General features: G+C 36.1%; 1 protein-coding gene and 1 long non-coding RNA gene across 2 annotated transcripts; both read right to left on the bottom strand.

The window, feature by feature from the left end:
* Window positions 1-1,394: 1,394 nt before the first annotated feature.
* Window positions 1,395-7,103, bottom strand: LOC18443518 (putative LRR receptor-like serine/threonine-protein kinase At1g51880). The gene is given in 4 exon segments (XM_088867808.1): window positions 1,395-1,971; window positions 2,712-2,901; window positions 2,972-3,083; window positions 6,822-7,103. Coding segments are annotated over 4 exon segments (1,005 nt in total). The 3' UTR covers window positions 1,395-1,550.
* Window positions 7,104-9,823: 2,720 nt separating this feature from the next.
* Window positions 9,824-10,320, bottom strand: LOC105421357 (uncharacterized). Its single transcript, XR_966962.3, has 3 exons — window positions 10,249-10,320; window positions 10,078-10,158; window positions 9,824-9,985 (listed from the first exon to the last, which is right to left on the bottom strand). It is a non-coding gene; the product is annotated as an uncharacterized LOC105421357 (long non-coding RNA).
* Window positions 10,321-25,964: the final 15,644 nt, after the last annotated feature.

The raw sequence follows: 25,964 nt of genomic DNA, 5'->3' as shown, positions 1-25,964 counted from the left end.
CTATGGTTCATCTCCACCATCCATCTTTGAGGATGGATGGTCATTCTAGTGAAGCTCTTAGAGAATAGAGAGAGCAGTCAAAAAAGAAAAAACTTACATGAAAACTAAATAATCACAAAAAAAAAAAAAAAACAGAAAAGAGGAGAAAACATAAGAACTAAGAATTAGCAAAACAATGAACATGACTAATGTACTCCTTTTTCTGAGTAAATATGTGTAAAAAGAGGAAAATCAAATAATTAAACTAAATAACACAAGGAAATAGAAATCTGACCTTCTTAATACATGACCCGAAAGAGACAAGAAAGAGTTGTGGAAAGAGACTTTAAAGCATGGTATAAATTAAATAAAAAACTCTAAATAATTAAGAATCACTAAAACAAGGTGAACGATCAAAATGGCCAAAATGAAAGAAAGAAAACCAAAAAAATAATAAGAAAAAGTTGATAAATGATGTTTTTCCCCTGGGTGTTTTTAAAAGATCGAAAACTCAATTAAGCAACCAAACTTTTTTATTTTGAATGTTAAGAATAGCAGTGAATGATTGAAAAGCCATCTCTTGAATGAATTAAGAAGGAATATATATTAAGAAACCAGGGGACCTCTAGCTATCTCCCCTCAAAAGTTCTGATGAGAATGAAAATCAAAGAGAGCCAAACTTATATATGAGTAAGGGGTTCAAACCTAATTGCAAGTCCCATTTAATATAAGACTATAGGTTCGTTAGAGTTAAAATTGCATATTTATCTTGGTTATTGATGGGGTAATTATTTATAGAATTTTGGCGCCATTTTCCAAAAGTTTGCATCAATTTCTAGAAAGAGAGAGTAAATATTATCCATAAGAAAAAAAAAAAAAAAACCCAAATTTTGTTGGTAGATAATATCCAAAAATATAGTGGGTAATCTAAACAATTAGACTTTAAAAAATTTCTCAATAAAAGGGTCTTAAAAAAATTTTATTTAATAAATTGTATTTAATTCCTCACCCTTTCATGTGGATTTGAGAGCAAAATTAAGGCTTTGCTAGATAGAAAAAATTGGAAATTTTTTAATTGATTTTTCCTAATTGTAATTTCAGGAATTGACGTTTGCTGTATGGGGGTGTTTGATTGATTTGTTTGAATTATAATTGGGAAATATTCAAATTCTATGGGCTGTTTGATTGTCAATAAAAGGCTGTCCTCATCCCTCAAAACTACAGCCACAACTATATCCACCACAACAATGCCCTCCCTTATAGTAGCTATCTAGATGGAGCATTTTATCAAACTGGTTTAAAAGAAAACAGGAAAATAAATAGCATCAAGTTGCAGAATTACACCCAATAATGGAGAATTACAGGCTAGTCTACCTCATAAAACCAAAGAAGAGTAGACCGAAGGCATAAGAGAATCACGGGCCACATTCAATGTTGAGTGAGCAGAAGTACATAAAATTTAAGAATGAAATAAAAGGCTTGCTCAAGTATCTAATTGATTTGAGAACCTTGGCAAATCTTGACTGTCCTATAATGGCTTCCGACATGCATGCGAAAACTGTTGAAGCTGACTACCTTGGTGAAGGATCAAATCCTGGTTCCTTCTCCATATTCATTGAAGTAGTTCTGGGGCTTGATGTGTGGTATTCTATTCTTGAAGTTCTCCTGCGACACGATGACTCAAGCTCTACACATCCTCTCAGTTCACCGATAACATCACTTATCATTGGCCGCCTAACGGCTGTCTCTGGTGTACATGCCAATGCTATCTTAACGGCTTTTCACATTGAATTAATCTCATATTCCCCCTGCAACCTCGGATCAACCACACTAACAATGTCACCTGTTTTAATCTTGGGAGTTACCCAGTGTACTATATGTAGTTTTTCTTCATCCAAAATTATTGCAGGCTGGCCTGATATAAGCTCCAAAAGAACTATCCCAAAGCTATAGACGTCGCTCTTGTCAGTGAGCTTGTTCGTGATGTTGTACCTGCAGTTAATGGAGTTAATACATACTTAAATAATGACCCATGGAAATACTTTTTCATGAAAACAATATATTCTCAATAAAAGAGATTATTATTATTTTTGAAACTTTCAACATTGTATTAAGAGAAGAACAGAGATTAGTTTACTATGTAGATCAGTCTTCTTAGAAACTATCTATATCTGCATGGGCAAGATATTGGAAGGGAAGCAAAGGACAATCAAACTATCTGTGGTCCCTCTCAACCTTCTCGCCATACGCATACATAAAAGTATAAGTTATTTGTGGAAAAACAAGTCTTGTGGCTTCTGGTTTAAATGAACAGCGTAAAAAAGATAGGTTCCTTCAGCTAGTTGCTTACTTCCCTGTAGGATTGTGTGTAGAGGCCCAACCCATACACTAGAAAATTTCATCTTTCCTTTTAGTTCTGTTGACTATATGAAGAGAATCAAAGAAGCATGACATTTATTTAAAAGAACTTCCACAGAGAATTCATGGCCATATATCTTCCCTAAATTAGATAAATACTTTGGTTGGAGAAAAATGGGTGAAAAATGCATCCTTCAAATGGCTAACAGTAAGCTGGAAAGGAAATAAAGGTCTGGCACTTTCATTTCTGGGTGGAAGTAAAGAAAAGTAGGAAAGAAACGAGCAAGAAATCGAAAACAGAGAAAGACTTCTGTGAATGATGGTTGTGTATAATGTTTTTGCGGTTTTCTGCTATTCGGTGATCAGTAACATACTCAGAATCCACATATCCAGGGGTGCCCGCGGCAATAGTCCATATGTGAGTGTCATCGTCAGTTGGCCCTAATCTTGACAGCCCAAAATCTGCTACTTTGGCTTTCAGTTTTTCATTTAAGAGGATGTTGACGGTCTTGACATCTCTATGAATGATTGGTGGTTCGCATCCACAATGAAGATACTCCAATCCTACAACACAAAATACTTGTTGAGAAATTGAAATCAAGATCAGAAAAAGGTTATATTTGATATGCATTACCTTGTGCAACACTCAGAGCTACTCGAAGACGCTGCTCCCAATTTAAGGATACTGAATTTCTGTTTTTATCTGCATGACATGGCAAACACTTCAAGGTTCTTTCATTCCAACGCTATATGAATCTTGTAATGCTCGAGCACAATGAGGCTACTTATGAAAAGTATACGCACAGATCTGATAGAATTTCACTTCTTCGAGGTTGTTTTTGTGTCAAATTTTTTATGTAGCTTCCTAAGTTACAATAATATATTTGTTGAATACTGTAACAGTATAGTAGTACTATGTTTGTGTCTGTGAGTTAATCTTTCCAACCATGTGATCAATGCAAGGCAATTTTCACAAGTTTATGTTCCAATTGTGAGTTGCTTGATGATATCTAATATATGTTCTAGGATATTCTTACCACTAGTGTACATGAAATTCTTTTAATAATTTTATTTATTTGGACACCAAATACTACAGTTCTTTTCAGCTGGTGGTTATTGGTAGTTTTCAGGAAGAACGAAGTTATCCATATCCTTGATTAATCTACATCCTATTTTAGTGATGCTAATTACTTTCCCTTCTGCTTTCGGTCCTTTCCAATCTTTTCTAAAAGGGACAAAAGCGCCCCCCATATTATCAATAACTCTTCAAGTGTAGCTTGAATGATTCTTGGTCTTCTAGAGAATTGACCAAAGTTCGAGAAAATGTTACCTTAAATGTTGCCCTTAACTTCTTCTAGATTCCTCATTAGATTTTTACCTCTGTGTGAAGTTCTCATATTCATGGCTTGAACAATTTATTTTTTTTAATATATGTTTCATGACCATTGTTTGAAAAAGCACCCGATCAAACCGGTAACCGTCTGGTTAGATCAACCGCTATTTTAAAAATAAAAATTCAAAAAAGTGTTTATAAAATTATAAGGAATTTTATTTGTAATATATTTTTTAATTTTTTTACATTATGTTAAATATTGAGAATTATTTTCGTCATTAATATTCCCTTTTAAAATCCATTTTTTCATTAATTTTTTACTTCGTTGTTTTAATCATTCTTTATATGCTGTTCATATTTTAGTAGAATTTTTTTTGCATCTTTTTTTTTTTTTTCAATAATTTTTTGGCCACCCGTAACTTGCCTGGTTAGAACGGTTGAATCGGCCGGTTCACCAGTTAGGTCGGTTAAATTGCTTCTAGCCCCATGTTCAGTAAACCGCTTTGGTTCGATTTTGCGAACACTGGTCGTGACCATTATGGAAGTAGATGGAGTTTGGGAACCTCTTGACAGAACTATTGGCAAAATCAGATAATTCTTATTTGAAATATGTATGGTCCTTATTTCTTTACTTTTTCCATAGTTTTTGTTTCATATATCTTATTTTGAATTACTTCCTGTTTATATAGCGTAATCTTTCAATTTGTTATTTCTATGTATTGTATGCATTTTATTCTGTATTTAAATCCTTTTCTTGCATGTCTGTGCCATGGCATGCTCTGCCATTTGTAATATATTTACTATATTATTCTCTAATTCAGTGATTCAAAAAGCGGACCGCCCAGTGCCTAGGTGGTCCAGAAGGCCTGGGCGATGCGCCCAGGCCTAGGTAGCCGATTTGGAAAGCGGTCCCTGGGTGTCCGCTTAGGCGGTACAGAATCAGCCAAGGTGGGCGGCCAGTGCCAAGCTCAGGGTGGCCGGAGCCTACACCCTGCCTAGGGGGTACGGAACCCGACTACGCCAGCGTCCCGCCCAAAAGCAGAATTTTTTTTTTGTATTGTTCTTTTTTTTTAAGTATAAAGGGTTGGAATGATGGTTTTAAGTTCATTTGACATTTAAAACTTATTGGAGCACATTTTAGAGAGGTAAAGCCTAAAAAAAACTAGTTTTTGGTGATTTCATTAGGATCGAAGGGTTTCTTAAAGTTTACAAAAATTGATCAAAACATCACCCATTGATATTAGATTTAATTTTTTTATGTTTTATAAATCTATTGGGGGTTTTTTAGAAACTTTTGAGTGATCTAAATACCTAATTTTTATTTTTTTATATTATATATCCTTTTTTCATTCAAATGGGCATCCTTTTTGGATTTGATTCGACCTGGACGCCCGCCTAGAAGCTGGGAAGCCTGGACCCCCCAGGCCGGCCGCCTAGGACCAGCCTAGGGCTTTTTGAAACATTGTTCTCTATGCTTCATTTATCTAGCATTCTCTCTTCAAATTACTCTTGACAAGGTGAGTTTAATTATGTAGAAGGGTCCAACATTGACAATGTTGTAAGGCTACTTGGAGACATGTGCATTCATATTATTATAAGGATATTTCAAGTTAAGGTGGTGCTCTTAGATATCATTGACATGATCCTGCTGCCGTCCTATAGATATCTTAAATATGAATCTGCTTCTCAAGTATTTGCTCGCGACAGAGTGTCCTTGATTTGTTAAGAAAAAAATTCCTTGTGCACTTCAAGATTATCCATTTCTCCATTCTTGTTTCATTTGCATCAAGTGGTCTCTTTGGTAATTGTATGTATTTCCAGAGTATGCTAGATTTACTTAATAAGCATGGGTCACGGGATCTCAACCCTGTCTCTTGTCCTGCTGAAATAACATCCATTACTAGTATCACGCTGGAGTTCCTAAGTGGAAACTGGGGGGTGGACATTTTCTATGAGTTACATTCCCTACCTCATAAATACTGATTTACTCATGATCTGGTGACTTTTATTTACTCATGATCTTGTGATTTCTCTTCTTAAGCAATCACGCATCACTCTCAAAAGAGGATTCTGATTTCCCATGTCTACTGTACCATCTCATACTTGCTTTACAAATGCAGATTGGGACATTGAGCTTGAAACCCAAATTTCAAAATGTCACATTATATTTCCTTGGAGAGAAATTTATCGGGGTGACAAAAAATAATGGTTTCTCAGTAGTTAGCTATATTCTTCTGAAAATAAAAGTCTCTTATACCGATCCTCAAATCCAGAGTTCCATGCTACTCCAGAGAGATCTAGTTACAAGAAATCAAATGTCACTATTTATCAATTAAGTTCAATATGAGAATGATCTCAGAATAGGACTATCCACAGAGAGCCATACTCATTATATGGTTGCTTTTAAAGCAGCATAAGCAGATTTTGCTAAAGATAATTGTCTTGCACTGGTTTTTTTTTCCAGTTTACTTATTTAGGTTGTTATTGTATGGAGTACTAGAGGCATAACAACGAACAAACTGTTCCATTTATGTAAGGACATCAAGCGGTTCGGTTGCTTGCATCTATCTGTTTCTAAATGTACAATAGGTAGGCGTAATAAAAATGACTAGAATGTTACTTGGAAGAGGGACTTATAATCAATGTTCAAAACATGGCTCTGACTTGGGAATCGGGAGGACCACAAGTCCGAGTCATCTGTACAGTGTTGCTCGTCTGTTAGAGACTTGGATGAGTTTGTACAAGTTATAGTATCAACATGTACGAATTGAATATGTGTGACTGCTCCTATTCGAACATGGCGCCTTGCCCTGTCTGAGTAACTCAAGCGGCTGAGCCTAAGTAGACTCGCCTGAGTTTTAGAACACTGCTTAATCATTAGTGGAAATGTCACAAATTAAAACTAACATTGCAGATGAAAATGAAAAATATTCTGATGGCTTGGGAATTGTACCTGACAAAATCTCTTTCAAATTTCCTTTTGACATGTACTCATATAGCAGAATCTTTTCTGGGCCTTCGTCACAGAATCCTATCAATGAGACCAAGTACTTGTGATGAATTCTCATCAACAGTTTAACCTGCTTGACCAAGTCCCAATGCATATATCCTCAGTAAATTTATACACAAGTATATCAAATGGTATTTAGTTTTTTTTGTCTATACGAACCTCTGCAAGGAATTCCCTATATTCTTGCTGTGATTCCTGGGACAGTAACTTCACAGCAACTTCATGGCCATTTTCTAGGCATCCATAGAAAACAGGCCCATAGCCTCCTTTGCCAATGGCCTTTTCAAAGTCATTGGTGATTTTTACAATTTCTGCATGTGTAAATGCTCTGGTGGCATCTGGTTTTGGTGTGTCATCCCTTTCTTTGTTACACAATTTCTCTTCTCCTGATTCAATGGTGTAAGAAAAAAATACGTATATCATAAACTATATATGGATCTGATCAGACATTTACACTACCATCATTGGAAAAATTTCCACACTAAACTTTCGGGCATGCCTCATTTAAAGTGCTTTCGAAGATGCAGTCATAACCAGTTTCCCTGATGCATGTCTTTACAATTTTACTATATTTAGAAATGATCACAAAATTGCCTTTTCTGGAGATTAAATAACAACTAATTTTGAGAAAAATTATATACCCGAGAGTTTCAAAATTAAAAATATTTTCACCTTACACAAAATATGAAACGGAGAATGGAATTATTATCTAAATGGGAAGATGTAGGTTGTACAGGAAACAAAACCTGGGGCCACACAGGCCCAAATGTTCCAAAAGTGAAATGTCTATTTTTGGTTCATCTAGAAAAGAGGTCTGAGTAGGTTTCTATAATGGTTTCTGGAAAAATGAATTCCCATTGCTTACTTTAAAACTTCACATCTGTTTCTCTTTTTAAAATATAATCAAGTACACTTAATCTTGGACTATCCTCTACCTAATACACAGTTGGCTTAGTAGTGGTACGGTTTCGGGGTTGTGTCATTGAAGTTTCAGGCCTGGTTTTTGAGGTAGCTTGGGCTGCATAGATGCTTCCTATTTGGAAAAAGGACCCCAACAATAGTTCAAGAAATTTGCATGAGACATTTTAACCTGGAACTTAGAACTCAGAAAGGTGGGTTTCTGAAGAAATTGGAATGTTGAAAAACAATTAAAGACTTCTAGGAGACAATTAAAGAGCTTGAACTTGTTCACTATTTACTAATTAAAATGGGAGTTCACTTTTAATCACGTACTGCTGAATTTTTGTTAGGGATGCAACGTACTGTTCAATTTTTGGAGCCTGTAGGAGGAACTAAGTTCATCATCATCGTCAGAGCGGTTTTGTAACTATTTGAGATTGGCTGTAGGAGGAACTAAGTTATGGTAAAAAATATTAAAGCACATTTATTGGAAGCTTAGTGGAAAACAAAACCATTTATTTGGAACATTCAGAAAAAAAAAAAAAACCATTTATTTGGAAGCCTGCTAGCTGCAGGTCATGAAACTAGCCATAAGAGTCATCCTCCATCTAGAAAAAACTACCAAACTTTGCTGTGTATTTTACAATATATAGAAAAGTCTTTAGGCTTTTACTAGCTGATTTCTTCTAAGATAATCAATTGAATTCTGTCTTGTGTTATACCAAATTTCATTGATTTGACTTCATAAGCAATTGTGGTGGGTTTGTTGCCCCATAGATGGGGATTGTTTCTTTGAAATTTTAGCCCTGGTTTTTGGCCCTGGGCTTACTGCTTAAATTCTTACTATCGGAAATAGACCCAACTATGATCTATGATGCCTGTTTTGTCGTTCTTTTTATTTTTGAGAAACTGTCAAGTCAGTGTGGAGTAAATTGTTGAACCACAAAAGGAAACATTTTCTTCAAAAGTTACTTGATTCTTTTGGAGGAGACAACTGGGTATTCCAGAGACATCAATTTGAATTACTTCGTGTTTACTTCCTCAAAGATGTGTTCTTGTTGAATCCCAAACCATACAAGATAGATGAGGATGCTGTGCTCTGATTTCAATTTTGAACGATGTAAAGATGAGTATAAGATATGTTATACATTACTATAACAAATAGAATGAAATATGCACCTTTGAAAGAAAATTTAAATGTTGTTTATCAAAAGGCGAAAATAATTATATTTGTACATAAGCAGTGCCACCGCTTATGTTCAAGCAGTGATATCAGTGCCACCTCTGTTAGGTGCCTTTATCTCACCCTCCGGATCTAGATGATCTAGCATCACGTATCGTAGGTTTCTAGGAAACCTGGGACTTGAGATTGCTGTCTCAGTAACCTTGCTCAAGAGCAAGGGCAGGTATACCAACCAATGAGATAGGAATTTAGGGTGGGACTTATTCGGAATGGCTCGTCTGATGGACAACCATGGCTTGTTTTCAAGAGATAAGGGTACAGTCAACACTTGAGAAAGCATAATTGATGGGTTGGTTTCAGTTAAAGTGGAGTTACCTTTTTGCTAGAATGCCTTGGGGCTTTTAGTATTGAGCAAATAAACGAGTTTCCCAGGGTTTATTTTTCTACCTAGATGGTAGTTGGTTATTGAAAGTAGATAAATCTATTTGCTCTCTAGTGTAATTGTTGAATCAAAACAACAATGTACTCCCAACTGCATAATAACAATCCCTCCTTCTCTATCACAATCCTTATCTATTTTAATAATAACTTTTGCAGCCCTATAACATCCACAGGGGTGTCTTTTGGACTATAACTTATTTGTAAAACCAATGCTTCTTCCCCAACACAGAATGCTCATAAACATACAATGGTACAAAAACTTTTAGTGTGCACATGAAAATAGTATGAAACACAAGAAATATTTTCCAAGTAGAAAACTTCTCCATTTTTCTCATACTTTTGAGGTACTAGTAAATAACAAAAAATAAGAAACCGTTAATCTTAAGAGCTCATATTTACGTGTCTTGACTAAATTGAAGCATGCTTTGGGAATACGAGTTATTGTTTTGTGTAAAAATTGAGCATAGGTTATTTTGTGTAAAAATTGTTTTGTGTAAAAATTGTTTTGGTGTTCTTGGGTTATTTGGGACTTCGGAGTGGCATAATTGAAAGAAAGAGTATATACTAGATGCGTAAGTATATTTGATATAGTAGATGTTGGTGAGTAAACTGAAGCTTACCATTTATTTTCATTGTCTTCATTATCAGGACAAATGCAAAGGCAAAGAGCAAGACTATTGTTGCACTAACAGATATCACCACAATAAACACGTTCTTCTTGCTCTTCTTTGGAGTTGGTTTAGAGGAGTTGGGTCTCATAAGGCTGGGATTTTGGAAAATGCTGAACACGTTAAGTTAGCAAATGAACAAGAAGTCAGTTATAAGTGATTCTCTCAAAGAGTAAAATAAAAATGTCAGTATATCAATGCTAACCTTAATAGAAGTACACCACTGTCGTTTTTATCTATTAATGTGCTTGGAACCAGCCCAGTTAGATTGTTTCTTGACAAATCCCTATAAACAAACCATATGCGTGTCCATGAAAATCATATTTGTTTTCATTTCCCCTTTATTGCACTCTTGAAAGATTGGATTTATACTTACAATGACTTTAGTTTGGTCAGATGAGCAAAACTTTCTGGTATGGGACCTGTCAGTTGATTGTTTGATAGGTTCCTGTATCAATAATAATAATAAAAAATTTGAGATTATAGTCTCCTTTATTATTATGTAAAATACTGTAGTTTCAAATATCATGAATATAGCCAGAATTTCTTTGAAAATCAGTTAAATATCCCTCTTTTTGTGGAATGCCATAATGCTCCCTATTCACAAAAACATCAAAGGAGTCCATGGCGTTTTATATTACAACAATCCATGCCTTTATTTGAAAAATTAATGCATTGCATGGCTTTGGACTGCTAAGGATTAGTGTAGGCATATAGTTGGAGTTTTTTAAATATGTGAATTAAGATGGTAATATAGTGTCGAGATTATTTTCTTAGTTCAAACTTCAAACTTTCTTTGTTAGAGAACCCTGTCCAAAAGGGTGAATCTTGTTGCTTTCCTCCAAATGGAGTCTCTTTCATTTTTCTCATGTGGGAGGATCCTATATTGTATAAAGTCTATATAAGGGTGTCTCCAGTCAGGTGCATGTGCTTGAGAGCTAGAGACATGTCGTACAATGGTGGCTGATGCATCTTAGGATTGATCATTGATGGGATATTTGGTATTGTGAGCTCCGGCAATTGATATGCTTCCACTGATGGAACGAGCATCTTCTTTTCTTGGACCCAAACTTGCAGCATTTTGGAAGAAGTGAGAGTTATTGATGCTCCCAGTTTGCCCAATGCATCGGCTTGCCTATTCGGGCTTCATGGTAAAGGGTGAGGGGTAGAGTCTTCAAATTATGTATCAGACTCATAGCTTGTTGGTGATAAAGGAGCAACTCCTTTTTCTTCACTTGGTAACTTCCGTCAATTTGGCAGCTTACTAATTGTGAGTCCCAAATATCAAAAGCATGTCAATCCTGAGTGCATGGGCCATTCATAACCCAGTGATAAGAGCTTCATACTTGGCTTGATTTCCTGAGCATTTCCTCTTCAAATAAAAGGAGTAAGGGAGGAGTCCTTACTAGGGATTAACAACTGCACTTGGTAATTTTTCATCTGATGGAAACCTTTACAGAATCGAACTTGCAACCAAGAAATCGGCTAGAACCTATCCTTTGATAGCACATTGGGGAAAATAAGTGACATCATATTCCATCAAAAGAACAACCATTTGGCCAAACACTCTGATAGCATGGGTAGGCTTATTAAGGTCAAAATAGTTTTTGTAGGAATAAAAAAAATAAGCAAACTGTTATAGAAGTTCTCTATGAAGCATCATACAGGTTCTATGGATAGATATTTTTGTGCTCAATAAGATTACATACCCTTTAGGTAAGGTAAAATGTTTTTTCCTGGTAAAGATGTCTAAAAACTACCCAAAGATGAAGAGAAATTACGATGTTGCCATTCCTCTCAAAAGCCCACCATGGTTTGTCAAAAAAATCCTCATCTCATCCCAAAACAAAACAAAGCTTGAAGATATTGTACTCCTGCAGGAGTATACTGCCTATTTATTTCTTAGGGTAAAATCCCATCTAAGATTAACTTTAGGGTTTTAGGGGATGCAACCTCTTCAACGACATCCTTGCCAAGACCTTGCTTTCACCGTTAAGATATTTCATTTTCAAATCACATTCCCTATTTTGAGTTTTATCTTTCTCTTCAACTCACAATTGTATTTCTTAACAATTTACACATTTCCTTCCCAAACACACTTCATCATAACTAGAACCTCTTTTCAAACATTGAGTGTTGCTGCTTTTCTAATAAATTTGTAACCTTCCATATTTAGAGAAGAAAGCGAAACGAAGGTATTTTTTAATCTTTACACATGCTTCACATTTTCAAAAGTTTAAACCACTCCAGCATGCATCCTTATGGAGATAGAACCTATTCCAATTTTGTTACTCATTAAGTTGTTTTCCATTAATTCTAACTTACCCTCACATGGCTTATATGCATCAAACCTTTATCTATTTGGGCAGACTCCAGTATTACGAATCCAACTTTGCTAGTACGTAAGATTGGATCCTACCATCAACACCTCATCTTTAATAGCTGAATGTTCATTCTTTAACCATATGAACCATATTCTTGGCTTCACCTTGCCATTTCATTCCCAAACCTAAACCCTTCAAGGAATTTACCCTCTTCTCCCAACAATATTTCTGGGCTTGCCACAAAATCAACAATCACTTTTGTCATGAGATCTTGACTTTGATCGGAAATAAGCCATACCACTTGAGGAACTTCTTGGCAAACCACCCTTTTTATTTGACGGACCTCTTGCTACAAGTACATCCCTTCTTGAACCATCAAACAATTCGTTTAGCACTTCGACCCTTTCATTTTAGCACTTCGACCTTTTCATCTTGTTTCTCATCGCCATGGAATACATTTTTTTTTTAAAAAAAAATTTCTACTTGTGAGGGATACATGGCTCATAATTCCTCTGCCGTCATTTCTCCCACCATATTAAATAGCATTTTATTTGATAAACACAAGAAAATATTGGCGAGCGTCTTCCTATCAAATTCTTCACAATCATCTTCCTTTATATTATTCACTTTTTTTTATTTTCCTTGTAATGCTTTATATTGACCATGTTGCACCAATATATTTTAAATTTTTATTTTCTAAAATTTAAAATTATTCCATCAAAATTTTCTACTTCAAATTAGTAACTACTTATTTTCTCAAATTATTACATACTTCCCTTGAGCTTTGATACTGCTGATTGGAAGTTGACTTTCTCGATTGCCCCTGTTTGTGTGAATCCCTCACTACAACTAATCTCCACGTCCAACTCACTCACTTAGCACTTGTAAATCAATTTTAATACTCCAAAAAACCTCAGAATGTATTTGTTACAATAAATTTTCAAGAAAAATAATATGAAACCAAAAGATGCGAAATCGAAAAAACTAAAAACCACAACAAATTACAAATCATAATCTAAACACGATCAATATACAAATATACGTGATTTAGCCTATTTGGGCTACATGTATGGACAACTGGGAATAAAATAATTTTATTATTATAAAAGAATTACAAAAATGGGGTAAATACAATGGTAGCCTTGCAATTAGTAAAACACCATAAATTTTTCTTTTGACTACCACAAAAGAACCATCAAAACTTCCCTTAACTTTAGGGCTCTATCTATAATAGAAAATCACAATGAAACCACCCAAAATAGGGTACAAAACCCCCAATCTCAACCTCATCAAAAGCTATCCTACACACGCACTCCAAAATAGCTTATAATGCCCCATTTTAATGTGTCTGTCACAATGACTAAAAAATACTCGTAACCATGAGAAAAAGTTATTGGGGGTAATTTCGGAACACCGATCTGACAAATATAATATGATCCAAGATGCACTATTTTTTTATTGCTTTTTGTCCATAAATCTTGAGGTAGAGATGATCAATTTGACGCCTTTCCAACATTAAAACAATCTTTTTTAGTATTTTCTTGAGGTATGCCTCACTTTTATAGTATAAGGTGGACGCCTTATATGAAGTTTTTCCTTTATATTATTTATCAATCGCACCTAGTTTCTCTAGAAGTTGGGAGCTAAACTGAGTCTTTTCCCTATCTCCACTTGTGGCATGTGGTCCGATAGCAAAATGTATAATTTGCTCATGTATGCAAATAATTTTTGGACCCGTAATTATGAAGAAGCTATCTACTCATTCTAGCTATTAATGAAGGGTTGGTATACGTCCACATGATGTGGACGCCTAAGTCAGTGGTATAGATTGAAGCGTGCTTAGATAAGTATCTTATTTAAATAAAATATGAAAAATAAAATATGAGACTAATTTTCAGCCATACGAGATCTCAAATAGTAGTTTACATGATGTGTACGGGATACTTTTCTTTAATGAAAAAAAGATGAAGTTGAATTTGCACCAAAAAATTATTCAGAAAAAACTGGGTCCCTACAGAATAGGAAGTCCATCACATAGATTTTTTTGGAACTCAAAACTCTCTCTTTTTTTCTTTTTTTTCAAGAATATCTTACTTTTAAAATGGAAAATTGTTTCACATGGCGGGGACTGTATTTCTACATTTGCGGTTCCCAAGGTATAAAGCATCCATCTTAAAGATGGATGCAAATAGGTGGTCCATCTAAAAACAATTGAAATTAATGGGTTTAAATGTTTTTTTAATAGAATTATTATTTTTAATTTTCAAAATTTATTTTTTCTTCATATTCATTAACTCCATGTTAGAGATTGCATGTCTTTAAAAATTAGGTCCAAAATACCATTTCAAAAATAGATATTTAAGAGGTGACTATTTTCTACATGGACTCATGGAAACTGCATCCTTCTAAAAAATTCCTCTCACAAGGGATTTTGCCTTGGGAGTAAGTATGAAATCTAGCCAATGAGGATGCTTTGTGTACGAAAAAAAAGAAGTTAGCTATCAATTTAGCATTCATTTTCAGGCTTATAGGATACCTTCCGATTCGATTTCCTTCATGAAAACCATTAAGTTTTTAGCATTAAACTGACAAACCCCAAAGACATACAATCACATTGCAAAAAAAAGCCTATTGTAGGGTTATCGAGACATTGTTTTATGTTGGTACCGCATGTCATCATATGTTGATATTTGAAAACACATAATTTTATAGAAAATTAGTAAAATGTGTGAAAGGGGTCATTGCAAGGTTCGAACGAAGTCAAAAGTGGTAAAGTCAGTGGGGATTTGGGTCCCTACCCTTCCGTGAGAATCGAGTCAGGAACCTCACCATGAGCCCCTACCCTTTGGTCATTGCAAGGTTCAAACGCAAGTCATCTTAGCCCTTTGCTCTACCACCTCACCATGCATTTGTAACATAAAAAGGAATATCATATATATAGGTAAAAAAGTAATTTATTTATACAATAATTATACATATGTGTCTAGTAGTATTAATTTCCAAAAACAAAGTCTTAAACACCTTTGATATTTATAGATACCAAGACTTGTGTCGGATCCATGAAACACTGCCCGGTGGTTGATGCTCTGTCATGCATGGAATAGTATACATGCACATATTTTAGCTAAATAACTATTTAGAAAATTTTGAAAGAAAGATATAACTCCAATCAAGCAAAACTAGAGAGCACCCTATGAGGCAACAAACACACTCAAAATCGGATACAAATCAACAACTTTTTATTAAATTATAGGTTAAGGAAAAACTCCAAGTGCTCGTAAGCAATTTTTTCATTTACATCCAATATTTATGCTAAGAGAAGATCACATTTGATAAGTGTTTACATGCGATTGTGATTCAGAGCGGACTAAAAGTCTGATTTGCATGAGATCGTGTCCAAATTGAAACTGTTAAAATATCGAAAGAGGTGGGTTATGTCAAACTACTATTTTTGAGTAAAACATTATCGAAAAACTTCCTTAATAGGATAGCTAAACCGACGGGGGATAGCTTAATTGATGGGGGATAACTTAAATGACTAGAGATAGCGTCGATGGATAGCTTGGGGTGCGAAAGATAGTGTATGTGAATTTAAGATGGATTTCAGTACCGAGAGTAGAATGGTATCGCTCAACGGGAATAACTGGATCATTTGGAAACCAAAGATAGAAAATCTACTATAATGTAGGAATTTGTACACCTCCATTGAAGGGGTAGAACACAAGCTTGAAGGTATGACAAACAATGGGTGGAAGAGACTGGACCGAAAGGCTCTTGGAACTATCCGACAATGGTTGGAAGAAAATGTGCTCCACCATGTTTCGACAAACTCGCAAGCGCTTGTCGCAAATCGATGAAGGTCCATGAATGTGGACCAAAATCGTTCGAAGACGAAAAAAGGATAACATTCTTTCATTGTGGCAAGGAAGGCACATCAAGAAAGATTGTCGGAAGCTTAAAAATGAGTAAAATGAGGACAATACCAGGAATGATGGCAGGGAACCATTGCAATGACTACAGATGTTGCTATGGTCAAAAATTGTGGTGAAGGGTGCATTAATATTGCATCATACATCTCGGATTGGGTTGTGGATACTAGATCATTGTTTCATGTTACTCCACAACGACATCATTTTGCTTCTTATAAAGCGGAAGATTTTAGCTCTGTAAATATAGAGAACAACGGTTCCTCAAATATTGTGGGTAAGGGAGATGCATACATCTCTAACCCCATGTGACCACTGTTTACTAAACAAACAACATAGAGTCTCTTTCCACAATAAGGGCTCTTAAGGAAATCATGGATCTGATGGATTCAGATGTGTGTAGTCCCATGGATGTCAAGTCGTTTGGTGGCGCGTCATACCTCATCACCTTCATCGCTGATACTTCATAAAAAGTATGGGTAAACTCGAAAGATCAAATATTTGAGATCTTTCAAGATTTCCACGCTAAGGTGGAAATGGAGACACCAAGCTGTTAAAATATCTCAGGGTGAGGAACTTGTTATCTACCACCAAGCCGTATTGAGGTGAAGTAGTTCTCACAACATGCTACCTAATAAAGCGATCATCGTTGTTTCTCTGGATGGTCAGATCCTATAGAGTTTTTGGATCGGAAAGAATATCTCTTATTCACACTTGATGGTGTTAAAGGTATTGGTGCACGTACCTAAGGAACAAAGATCCAAGTTGAATGCGAAACCATGCATCATTTTAGGGTAACCAGATGAAGAGTTCAGTTGTACGTTGTGGGATCCTGAGTACAGAAAGGTGATCAAGGGCATGGATGTGGTCTTTCACGAACATGTTACTATTGAAGATGTGAAGAAGGCAACAAAGCCATGAAGCTTCAATGGTTCATAATCGGTCATAGTTCCTCCCACTGTGGTAAATAAAGACGGAGGAGAAGTGAAATAAGAGGATAGGTCCAAAGAGTTGACTTGCCAGTTCCTGGTGATGAGGAGCAGAGGAAGCAACCTGTTCAATAAATGTCACCTACAGTTGAACTGAGAAAGTCATCTAGGGAACGTAAACCCTCTACCAATTACCCTGCACTAGAGTATGTCTTATTTATTGAAAGGGATAGACCAAAAATCTATCAGAAAGTTCAGGCTGACAAACACAAAAGGGTGTGGGTTAAAGCTATGCAAGACGAGATAAATCCTTGCCTAAGAAGCACACCTATGACTTGGCAAAGTTTTCGAAAGGCAAGAAGTTGCTAGAGTTAAGTGCCAGGTTGGTCCCTTCAACCAAGAGGAAGAAGGAAGACATACAGAAAGATCCCTATGGGTTGGTCGTAGGAAGCACACACAACAAAAGCATGGTGAGAATATTCATCGCTAATCTTGGCAAGAAACACAAGGCAACAATCAATTGGATATTCAGGTATATCAAAGGAACATCCAAAGTGCATTTGTGCTTTGGGGGAAGAAAATCTATGTTACATAAGTACACAGATGAAGACATAGCTGGAGAACTAGAGTCTAGGAAGTCAATCTCGAGATACTTGATTACTTTTGCAAGGGGAGTTATTGTATGACAGTTCAAGTTACAGAAAAGTGAGAAACTGTTGCAACTAAGGAAAATCCATACCGACAAGAGTATGTCAAATATGATGACATACCTTAGTCAAAGATAAGCAAGAGTCGTGTAGAAGCTTAATTGGCATGTGTACCATTTGAGCATCTGGTTGATTTGCGAATGGAAGCCTCCCTCCTGAGATTGGAGGGCAGATTTTTGAGTATCCCATCCCATGAGGGAGGGAGACCAATGGAAATTATCTTTGATAGATAGGCAATTTTGGAAAGAGTAAAATATGACTTGTTGACTAAGTCATAATCCTATGAAATATTGGAAGTCTAACATAATTGATATGAGCAGTATTCCTCTTATTTCCAACTTAAAAATAGGATAGAGATGAGCCGTGTTTTAGGAGGTTATGAGATATTCTTTCCATAATGGTCTTATCCTATTGGCTGTGAGGAGGTGGAAGCTTCTTAAATGATAATGTTTTGAACAAACATGCTCCAAATAAAAAGCCAAAGAATATCACATTCGAGGCCAAATTCACCAGTGCACTTCATATCAGAAACAAAGACTTTATAATATATTGGACACTGAACAATTTCAGTAGTTTAATCCCCTGTTACAATTTATATCGACTGAAGAAAAGAAAAAATAAGACTAAACCTTTTACTTATGGACTTAAAACCTATACATATCTAAGGAAGAAAATACGCAGACATCAAAATAGAAAAGATAACATTCAAGAGCACATATCAAAATAGAAAAGATAACTTCAAGGGCATATTGGCCCATATACATATGGATGTGCACAGTGATATTATCCTTCGGGGTCCGGTCTTCTTAAGAGAATGGGTCTCAAGTGAACCGTGGGAGACGATTATCTCTCCCTTTGTGTCTTGAATATCTCACGCTCTTTTCCACTCTTAATTCTTCCTGAGGTAAAACCCACAACAACACTTATCTCTATTGAACTGTGGCTATCCAAAATATGCGACCCCTCTTTAATCGAGAGATCCCCCTTTTATAAATTTAAGTTATGGTTTTTCAATGGACAACCACGCATTTCCCATCTTTGACTCTTCACCCTCCATCTCCATCTTGGATCTATCCTTTCACTTGAATCACAGAGTCTCCAGGGTGTAATCCTCATCTTCATAATGATGTTTACCTCTCTTGCTTATCTTTTCATGATGTTAATCTCATTGTTGGGTTGTTCGCGCAAATGTAATCGTTGGTGCTAGTCTTGAATTTCAAACATACGAATCTCATGATCTCGCGGGAGTGAAATTAGGGATTCGTCAATGTTGTCAGTAGGTTGCAACCCCTTCTGTTGTTCAACTTACTCCATATTGCACCTTTTAAAGGTGATGAATCAATGAGTCATGAATCCAATAGTGCTGATTTGATGAGAGAACTCATTGTAGTGAGGAAGCAATTTCCCTTCAGTAACCAAATGTTGCACAATGTGTAAGGCTTTTAAGGCCTTAATTGTCGGGCGATGAGGATAATCGGTTAAGTCATATCCTGACCGCTTTAGACTGCCAATTGATATGGTGATGGGTTAAGTCATCCCTGGGCAGCTTAAGACTACTAATTGATATGGTGTTGAGTTAAGCCATCCCTATCCCTAAGAAGCTTGAGACTGTCGATTGATATAATGTTGGGTAAACAATCCCTAGGAAGCTTGAGACTGCCGATTGATATGGTGACGGGTTAAGCCATTCCCGAGCAACTTGAGACTGCCGATTGATATGGTAATCTGTTAAGCTATCCTCGGGTAACTTGAGATTGCCGATTGATATGGTGATGTGTTAAGCTATCCTCAGGCAGCCTGAGACTGCCGATTGATATCGTGATGGGTTAAGCCATCCCTTGACAGTTTGATACTGCCGATTGATGGTGATGGGTTCAGCCGTCCTTGGGCAGCTTGAGACTGCCGATTGATATGGTGATGGATTAAGCCATCCCTTGGCAATTTGATATTGCCGATTGATGGTGATGGGTTAAGCCGTCCTTGGGCAGCTTGAGACTGCCGATTGATATAGTGATGGCTTAAGCCATCATAAATATTGTCGAGGGTACGTTTGGGGGATGCCATTAAGAGTCTTGCTTATTTCTAACCATCTGTTCTTTACCGTCTTCATGATATGTCTTTAATCAAACGTTTGTTTAGAACGTACTTAGTTTTATATGGGTACTAAGCAATATACTTTCAAAGAAAAGTATATTGATAATTTATCTAGTAATCATTCGTATTCAAATCTATATCATGTGTTCATTGGGATATATTTAGTCTTTGTATAAGACTAAAGTACACCCAACAAGAGGTTGAAGGCTTGTCTCTAAAGTGATATCCTCATGCGATCGCTACATGAGATAAGATAATGATAAATAAGGTGGTTGAAGATTCTATCTTTATCTATCTTAAAAAGAGATGATATACCATAAAATGCCCCCATAAAATGCCCTCACGTGGGTGGGTTGTGTTTGCCCTTGGGATTTTTACCAAAGCCACTTCTCTTGGGCCATTTATTTGGGGCGCACCTCTCTTGGGTCATTTCTTTGAGCAAACTCTTTTTGGTGTTTCAGAGATATATGAAACTTTCTTTTATAGAGAAGAAGAAGAAGAAGAGAGAAAATTATCATTCTCGAAGAGAGAGAGTTATCATTTTCTTAGAGAAGAAGAAGAAGAGAGAGAAAATTATCATTCTCAGAGAGAGAGAAGAAGAAAAGAGGGAGTTACCTTCTTTCTTAGAGAGGAAGAAAATGAAGAGGACCAGTGATCATCTTCTTACTTTGTTGAGAGAGAAAAGAGAGAGGAGAAGAAAAAGAGAAAAGGAGAGAACGTTTTCTTTTAAAGAGAAAGAAAGTTTCTAGAAAGAAAAAAGGCATTGAGAGAGAAAAGAACTTCAAAGAAGAAAACTTAGAAAGAGAAGTCTCTAGACGAAAGTAGTGAGCCCAATAAATTTATTTCTTTAAAGACTATTGTAACTGTTGAATTAATAATGAATTCGTCTCTTTCTCCCATGAACGTGGTTTGAAAAGGTGAACCATAGAAAATCTTGGTGCCAATAATTTATTTGTTTTATTTGCATGTTTTTTCCACTCATACACATACACATCAATTTTGGCATATTATTGTATCCTATATATCAGCATTCCGTTGCGCGCATACGCATTCATGGGAGATAGCTCGATTAGGTGAGCCCAACATAATTCAAACACCTTCATGTTATTCCCTTGAGAAAGTATAAATCCTAAAGAAAGTTCAAAGTATAAATAGAGAAAGTATAAATCCTAAGTTCAACCAATGCAGCTCTGATGGTTGAATTTGAAGCAGCTGGGCAAGATGAGAGTCAATTCAAACACAAAGTATAAATCATAAAGAAAGTTCAACCAATGATGTTCTTCCCTTAGAGAAAGTATAAATCCTAAAGAAAGTTCAAACACCTTCATCTCACTCCCTAGGGCTGAGATGAAGGTCAATTCAAATACTTTCCTAGGGCTGAGATGAGTGTCAATTCAAACACCTTCATCTTACTCCCCTAGGGTTGAGATGAGGGCCAATTCAAACACATTCCTAGGGCTGAGATGAGTGCCAATTCAAACAGCTTCATATAATTAGAGAGGAAATATCAATCCTAAAGAAAGTTCTGATGGTTGAAGTTGAACAGTTGGGCTGAGATGAGAGTGAATGTGAACACCTTAATGTTACTCTCTAGCCTTAGAGAAAGAAAGTATAAAATCATTCAAATCCAGCACAATGGATTTAATTCCAACACCTTCGTATTGCTCCCATTAAAGAGAGAATATAAAGAGATGAGTCGAAAAGTGTAATGCTTAGTAAGGTTAGGGATAAAGAGATAATACAAAGAGTTAAGTATATAGTTACTTAACCATAACCTGACTGAAATCACAAAAAATAATTGTCTCCATCTTCTCATGATTTGATGGATGCAAAATCAACCGTCAAAGTGCATCACCAATTTGCTGCAGAAGTCCACTAAATTATTTACTGGGTGTGGTTTGTATACTGCAGAAACCTTCCAAATTTTGTCACAACATGTAATTTTGGTGTAAAAAATTATTAGGATTATCTATAAATCTATTTTCATTTCTAATTATAAAATTTTAAACTCCAAAAAATGATTAAAATCAAGTAGATTTATAAACACATGAAAATCTTGAAAATTGACGATCTAGATAATGTTTTGCAAGAGGCACTATTTTTAGGATTCAAAATCATTTTTTTTTCTTCATATTCATACATCTCGATGTCTAGATGATCAATTAGATAGTTTTTTAACATTAAACAACCTTTTCCAAAATATTTTCGAGGTGCATCTTTAATTCTACATTTTAAGGTTGCGACATTTTATGAGCTTTTTCCTTACTTATATTGCCCATATTTTGTTGGGGTAATGCTACTACTCTCAATGAGTATAAAACTTGAAAGGGGCATGAAAGGATTCTCTTGATTCACAGGGCTATAAAAGTACACCAGGCATGTGTCAAAAAAACATTATTTGTGGTGGCATTACACGATTGAAAACAAAAAAACAATACCAGAAAAGAAAGGAAAGCAATGAACTCCCCAATCAACGAAATCATTACCCCGAATGAAAAAGAAATAGGATCCCTAACTAAGAATAGGCAATGAATTGAAATGAAAACTTCGTTATACATACTGCTTTTCTCGTCCTATTCAGATTATTTTAGTGTAGGAAAAATCAAGCCGTTCAAATTGTAACCGCCTGGTTAGATCGCATGGTCGGTTTTGGTAAACCGGCCAGGTACTTAAAAAAAATTAAAAAAAATTATATAAAATCCTAAAAATAAGAAATTTTGTTCGTAAAATAATTTTAAAAAATTATATAAAGTCCTAAAAATAAGAAATTTTATTTGTAATATATTTTTTAATATTTTTCATTATTTTGGCTAAAATTGGAAATCGTATTGGCCACTTATTTTTAACATTTTCCCATATTTTTAAAATTTAAAAATACCCCTAGGTACAAATCAATTTGTTAAAATCCATTTTTTTTGTTAATTTTCTACTTCATTTGAATTTGTGTTGTTTTAATCGTTCTTTATATGCTTCTCTATTTTATTAGACTTTTTTATTTATTCAACAATTTTTTGACCACTCGGCACTTGACCGGTTAGAATGGTTGAATCGGCCGGTTTACCGGTTAGGCTGTTAAACCGCTTTCGGGTCCATGTCTAGTTAACCGTTCCTATTTGATTTTGCGTAAACTATCTGGGACTTGTCCGTTTAGGCTGGTTGAACCGCTTCCAGCCCCCTATCCAGTTAAATGCTCCAGTTCGATTTTTCCTACACCAGATTGTTTCTTATTTCTAATCCGACGATTATAAATATATGGATCATATTCTTGATAGTTGATACACTTCTGTTTTTTTGTTTATCGTTGTCTCTTGATACCCTTTGTATAGTGAAATTTGAATCTTAGTCTAGCTCTACCCTAATCCAAAAAAATATGAAAGCTTCAAAACTTGGAACATCCCCTTAATATCTCTTTTCTTTATAAAGGTTTTACTAATTCTTCTTTTTCGTGGTTTTTTTTTTTTGGTAAGTTCTTCTTTCTTGATAACACAAAAAACTATTTGCATATTTGCCGTATATAATTTATGAAATATTATTCTCTTTGAGTTTTTTTTCCCCTCTCCATCAACATGGGGTGTGTATGGTATTACTCGTACGGGTGGGTTCGCCTCCATTGATCTTTAATGACTAATGGTATAGATCAACAGAGAAAAGTTAGGCGTAATGCCAATGAACTAGTATATATAAACATTTTACTAATTCTTCTTTTTTTCATCTTTCTTGTAACAGAAAAAAGTATTTGCATATTTGCCCTACATAATTTATGAAATATTATTCTCTTCGAGTTTTTTTCCCCCTCTCTATCTACATGGGGTGCGTATGGTATTACTCGTATGGGTGGGTTCTCCTACATTGATCTTTAATGACTAATGGTGTAGATCAACATAGAAAAGTTAGCGTAATGCTAGGAATTTAAAAAATTCTAAACTTCCCAAGATCACCAAGCGGTGGATCTTTGGCCGTTTCCCTGATTCGACGGTAGGTTTTTTCAACAAATTCCTCGCACGAGTGCCATCTTCTTCGGCAATTGTCATGGATGAACTTATCTCCCCCCACGCGGATAAAACTTCCCCCTACGTTATCGGTAGAGTTAGTAGTCTAGCGGGTGCACCCAATACCCCCAGGTACAGTGTAAATTTGGGTGAGATGGTGTTGTCGTTTTCTAAGGAAGATGTTAAAATGGGAGAGATGGCTGCTCCGTGTCCCAAGGAAGACCCGCAGAGTACCCGAATCTTCCAGAATGATCTCTCAGTAAACATGGCATCCCTACATTTGATTGACCAGACCGTGAGGAAACCTTCCATGTCCATCTCTTCTTTCTTGATTCAAAATAGGAGGGATTCTACATCATGGTGCTACCTTGTGGTTTTTTAGTACCTTCGTCTATTACAAACGGTTGCTATTGATTCTCAGATCCAACGCTTTTGGTGTGGTCTGCTACTGTTTTGGCTAAGAAGGTGTATGTATCCTCTTCCGGCTCACAGGGCATCATTGAAAGAGTCCAGTGCTTCTAGGTCCAGGTTTGATTTGTTGATGATTGACCCTAACAAGATCATGATTCTTGATTATGTTGAAGGACCAGCAGTTTCTCCTACCATTGAAGCTCCACAGGTTCCCACGTTGACAACACTTGGGCTAGCTACTGATGAAGAAGTAGAGACTCCTATGCCACTTGCTATGGTAGTGCAGATGTTCTCTGCCCTCTGGATGGTGTTTCTATTTGGTTGTCGGAATATGCTTATGCTGAAAGTTCTAAGGGGATGATGAAGTTTGTCTCATCTGAAGTTCAAGAAGGTGGAGGGGTTGGTTGCCAACCCCCACTGTCAACTATTCCTTGCAAGTCGGTAGATGGCACCAAGGTAGAAGAGAGGCTGAGGCTGAGGCCTCTATGGTTTGTGAGCTAGTAAAGGATATGGGAATGGAAAATGTGCCTCTTTGTGAGGTAATGAAAGAGATTAAGGAGCGCCGAAAATCGCGAAGAGTGGTTATGAGAGATATGATTAGTGGAAGGCTTCCTAAAGATTTTTGGGATGTTCCCAATGTTTTTGACACGCCTATTAGAGACGAAGTAGGTGACTATGTGAAAAAAGTTAGTGAGACGAGGAAAGGGGTGCAATCCTCTGCTAGGCTTCAGGCATGGGGAAAAGTAACAGTGCTAGGTTCACAAGGACACGCTGTGGTGTTTGGTGAGCAGAATGATAAGATGATGGATTCTTCTTCATCCTTGTCTGAAGAGGAGGTTTTTAATGATGATGTGATGCTTCATAATGGGCATGATGGACCAGATTCCTCTTCTAACCTTGGAATGTTAGGGGGTTGGGGCATCCGAATAGAAAAAGGGATGTCAGGTTTTTGGTTTCTAAATTTTGTTTTATTGTTGCAAGAGACTAAGCTTCCAAGCCCCACTGTCTCTGAGGCTCATGAGGTTTGGGGTTATGGTGCAATTGCTTTTTTGGTATTGATATTGTTGGTAGTTCAGGGGACTTATGGGTCCTATGGGATCTTTTGGTTCTTGTTAATTTTGAAGTTGTTGTCAAAAACAACTTTTTCATTTTGGGTTTTACTAGCCCAAACAGTGGTTTTTCTTGGGGTCTTTTGAATGTGTATGGGCTTTGCGTGCCGGCCTTAAAAGAACTTTTCCTAAATAATTTACATTCGGTAATTCAATTATGTTGGTGGGGACTTCAATTGGATCCGATGGCCAGATGAATGTCTTTCTAGTACTCCTATCAATTCTTCGATGCGGATGTTCAATAGCTTTATTGAATATAATTCTTTGGTTGATGTCCCTATCATTGGCTCCAAATTTACTTGATTCAATAATAGCATAACTAATTTAGCTATGTCTAAATTAGATAGATTATTTGTTGCGTCGAAATGGTTGGAAGTGTACCCCTAGCTTGGGTCAAAGCTCTTCCCAGGGTATCCTCAGACCATTGCCCTTTATTATTGACTACTGGTTGATTAAATGGTGGACCAATACCTTTTAGGTTGGATGTTAGGTGGCTAATGGAGAAATATATTGTCGAGTTGATTAAAGGAACGTGGACCAATACTATAGTGGAGGGTACCATGGATTTTTAGTTACACAAAAAACTTTTGAATGTTAAACATA

Source organism: Amborella trichopoda, chromosome 5 (genome assembly GCF_054954075.1).
Source record: "Amborella trichopoda isolate Santa Cruz 75 chromosome 5, AtrichopodaSantaCruz75HAP2 v2.0, whole genome shotgun sequence".
NCBI classification, from domain to species: domain Eukaryota; kingdom Viridiplantae; phylum Streptophyta; class Magnoliopsida; order Amborellales; family Amborellaceae; genus Amborella; species Amborella trichopoda.
This window is presented reverse-complemented; position numbering and strand designations above follow the sequence as displayed.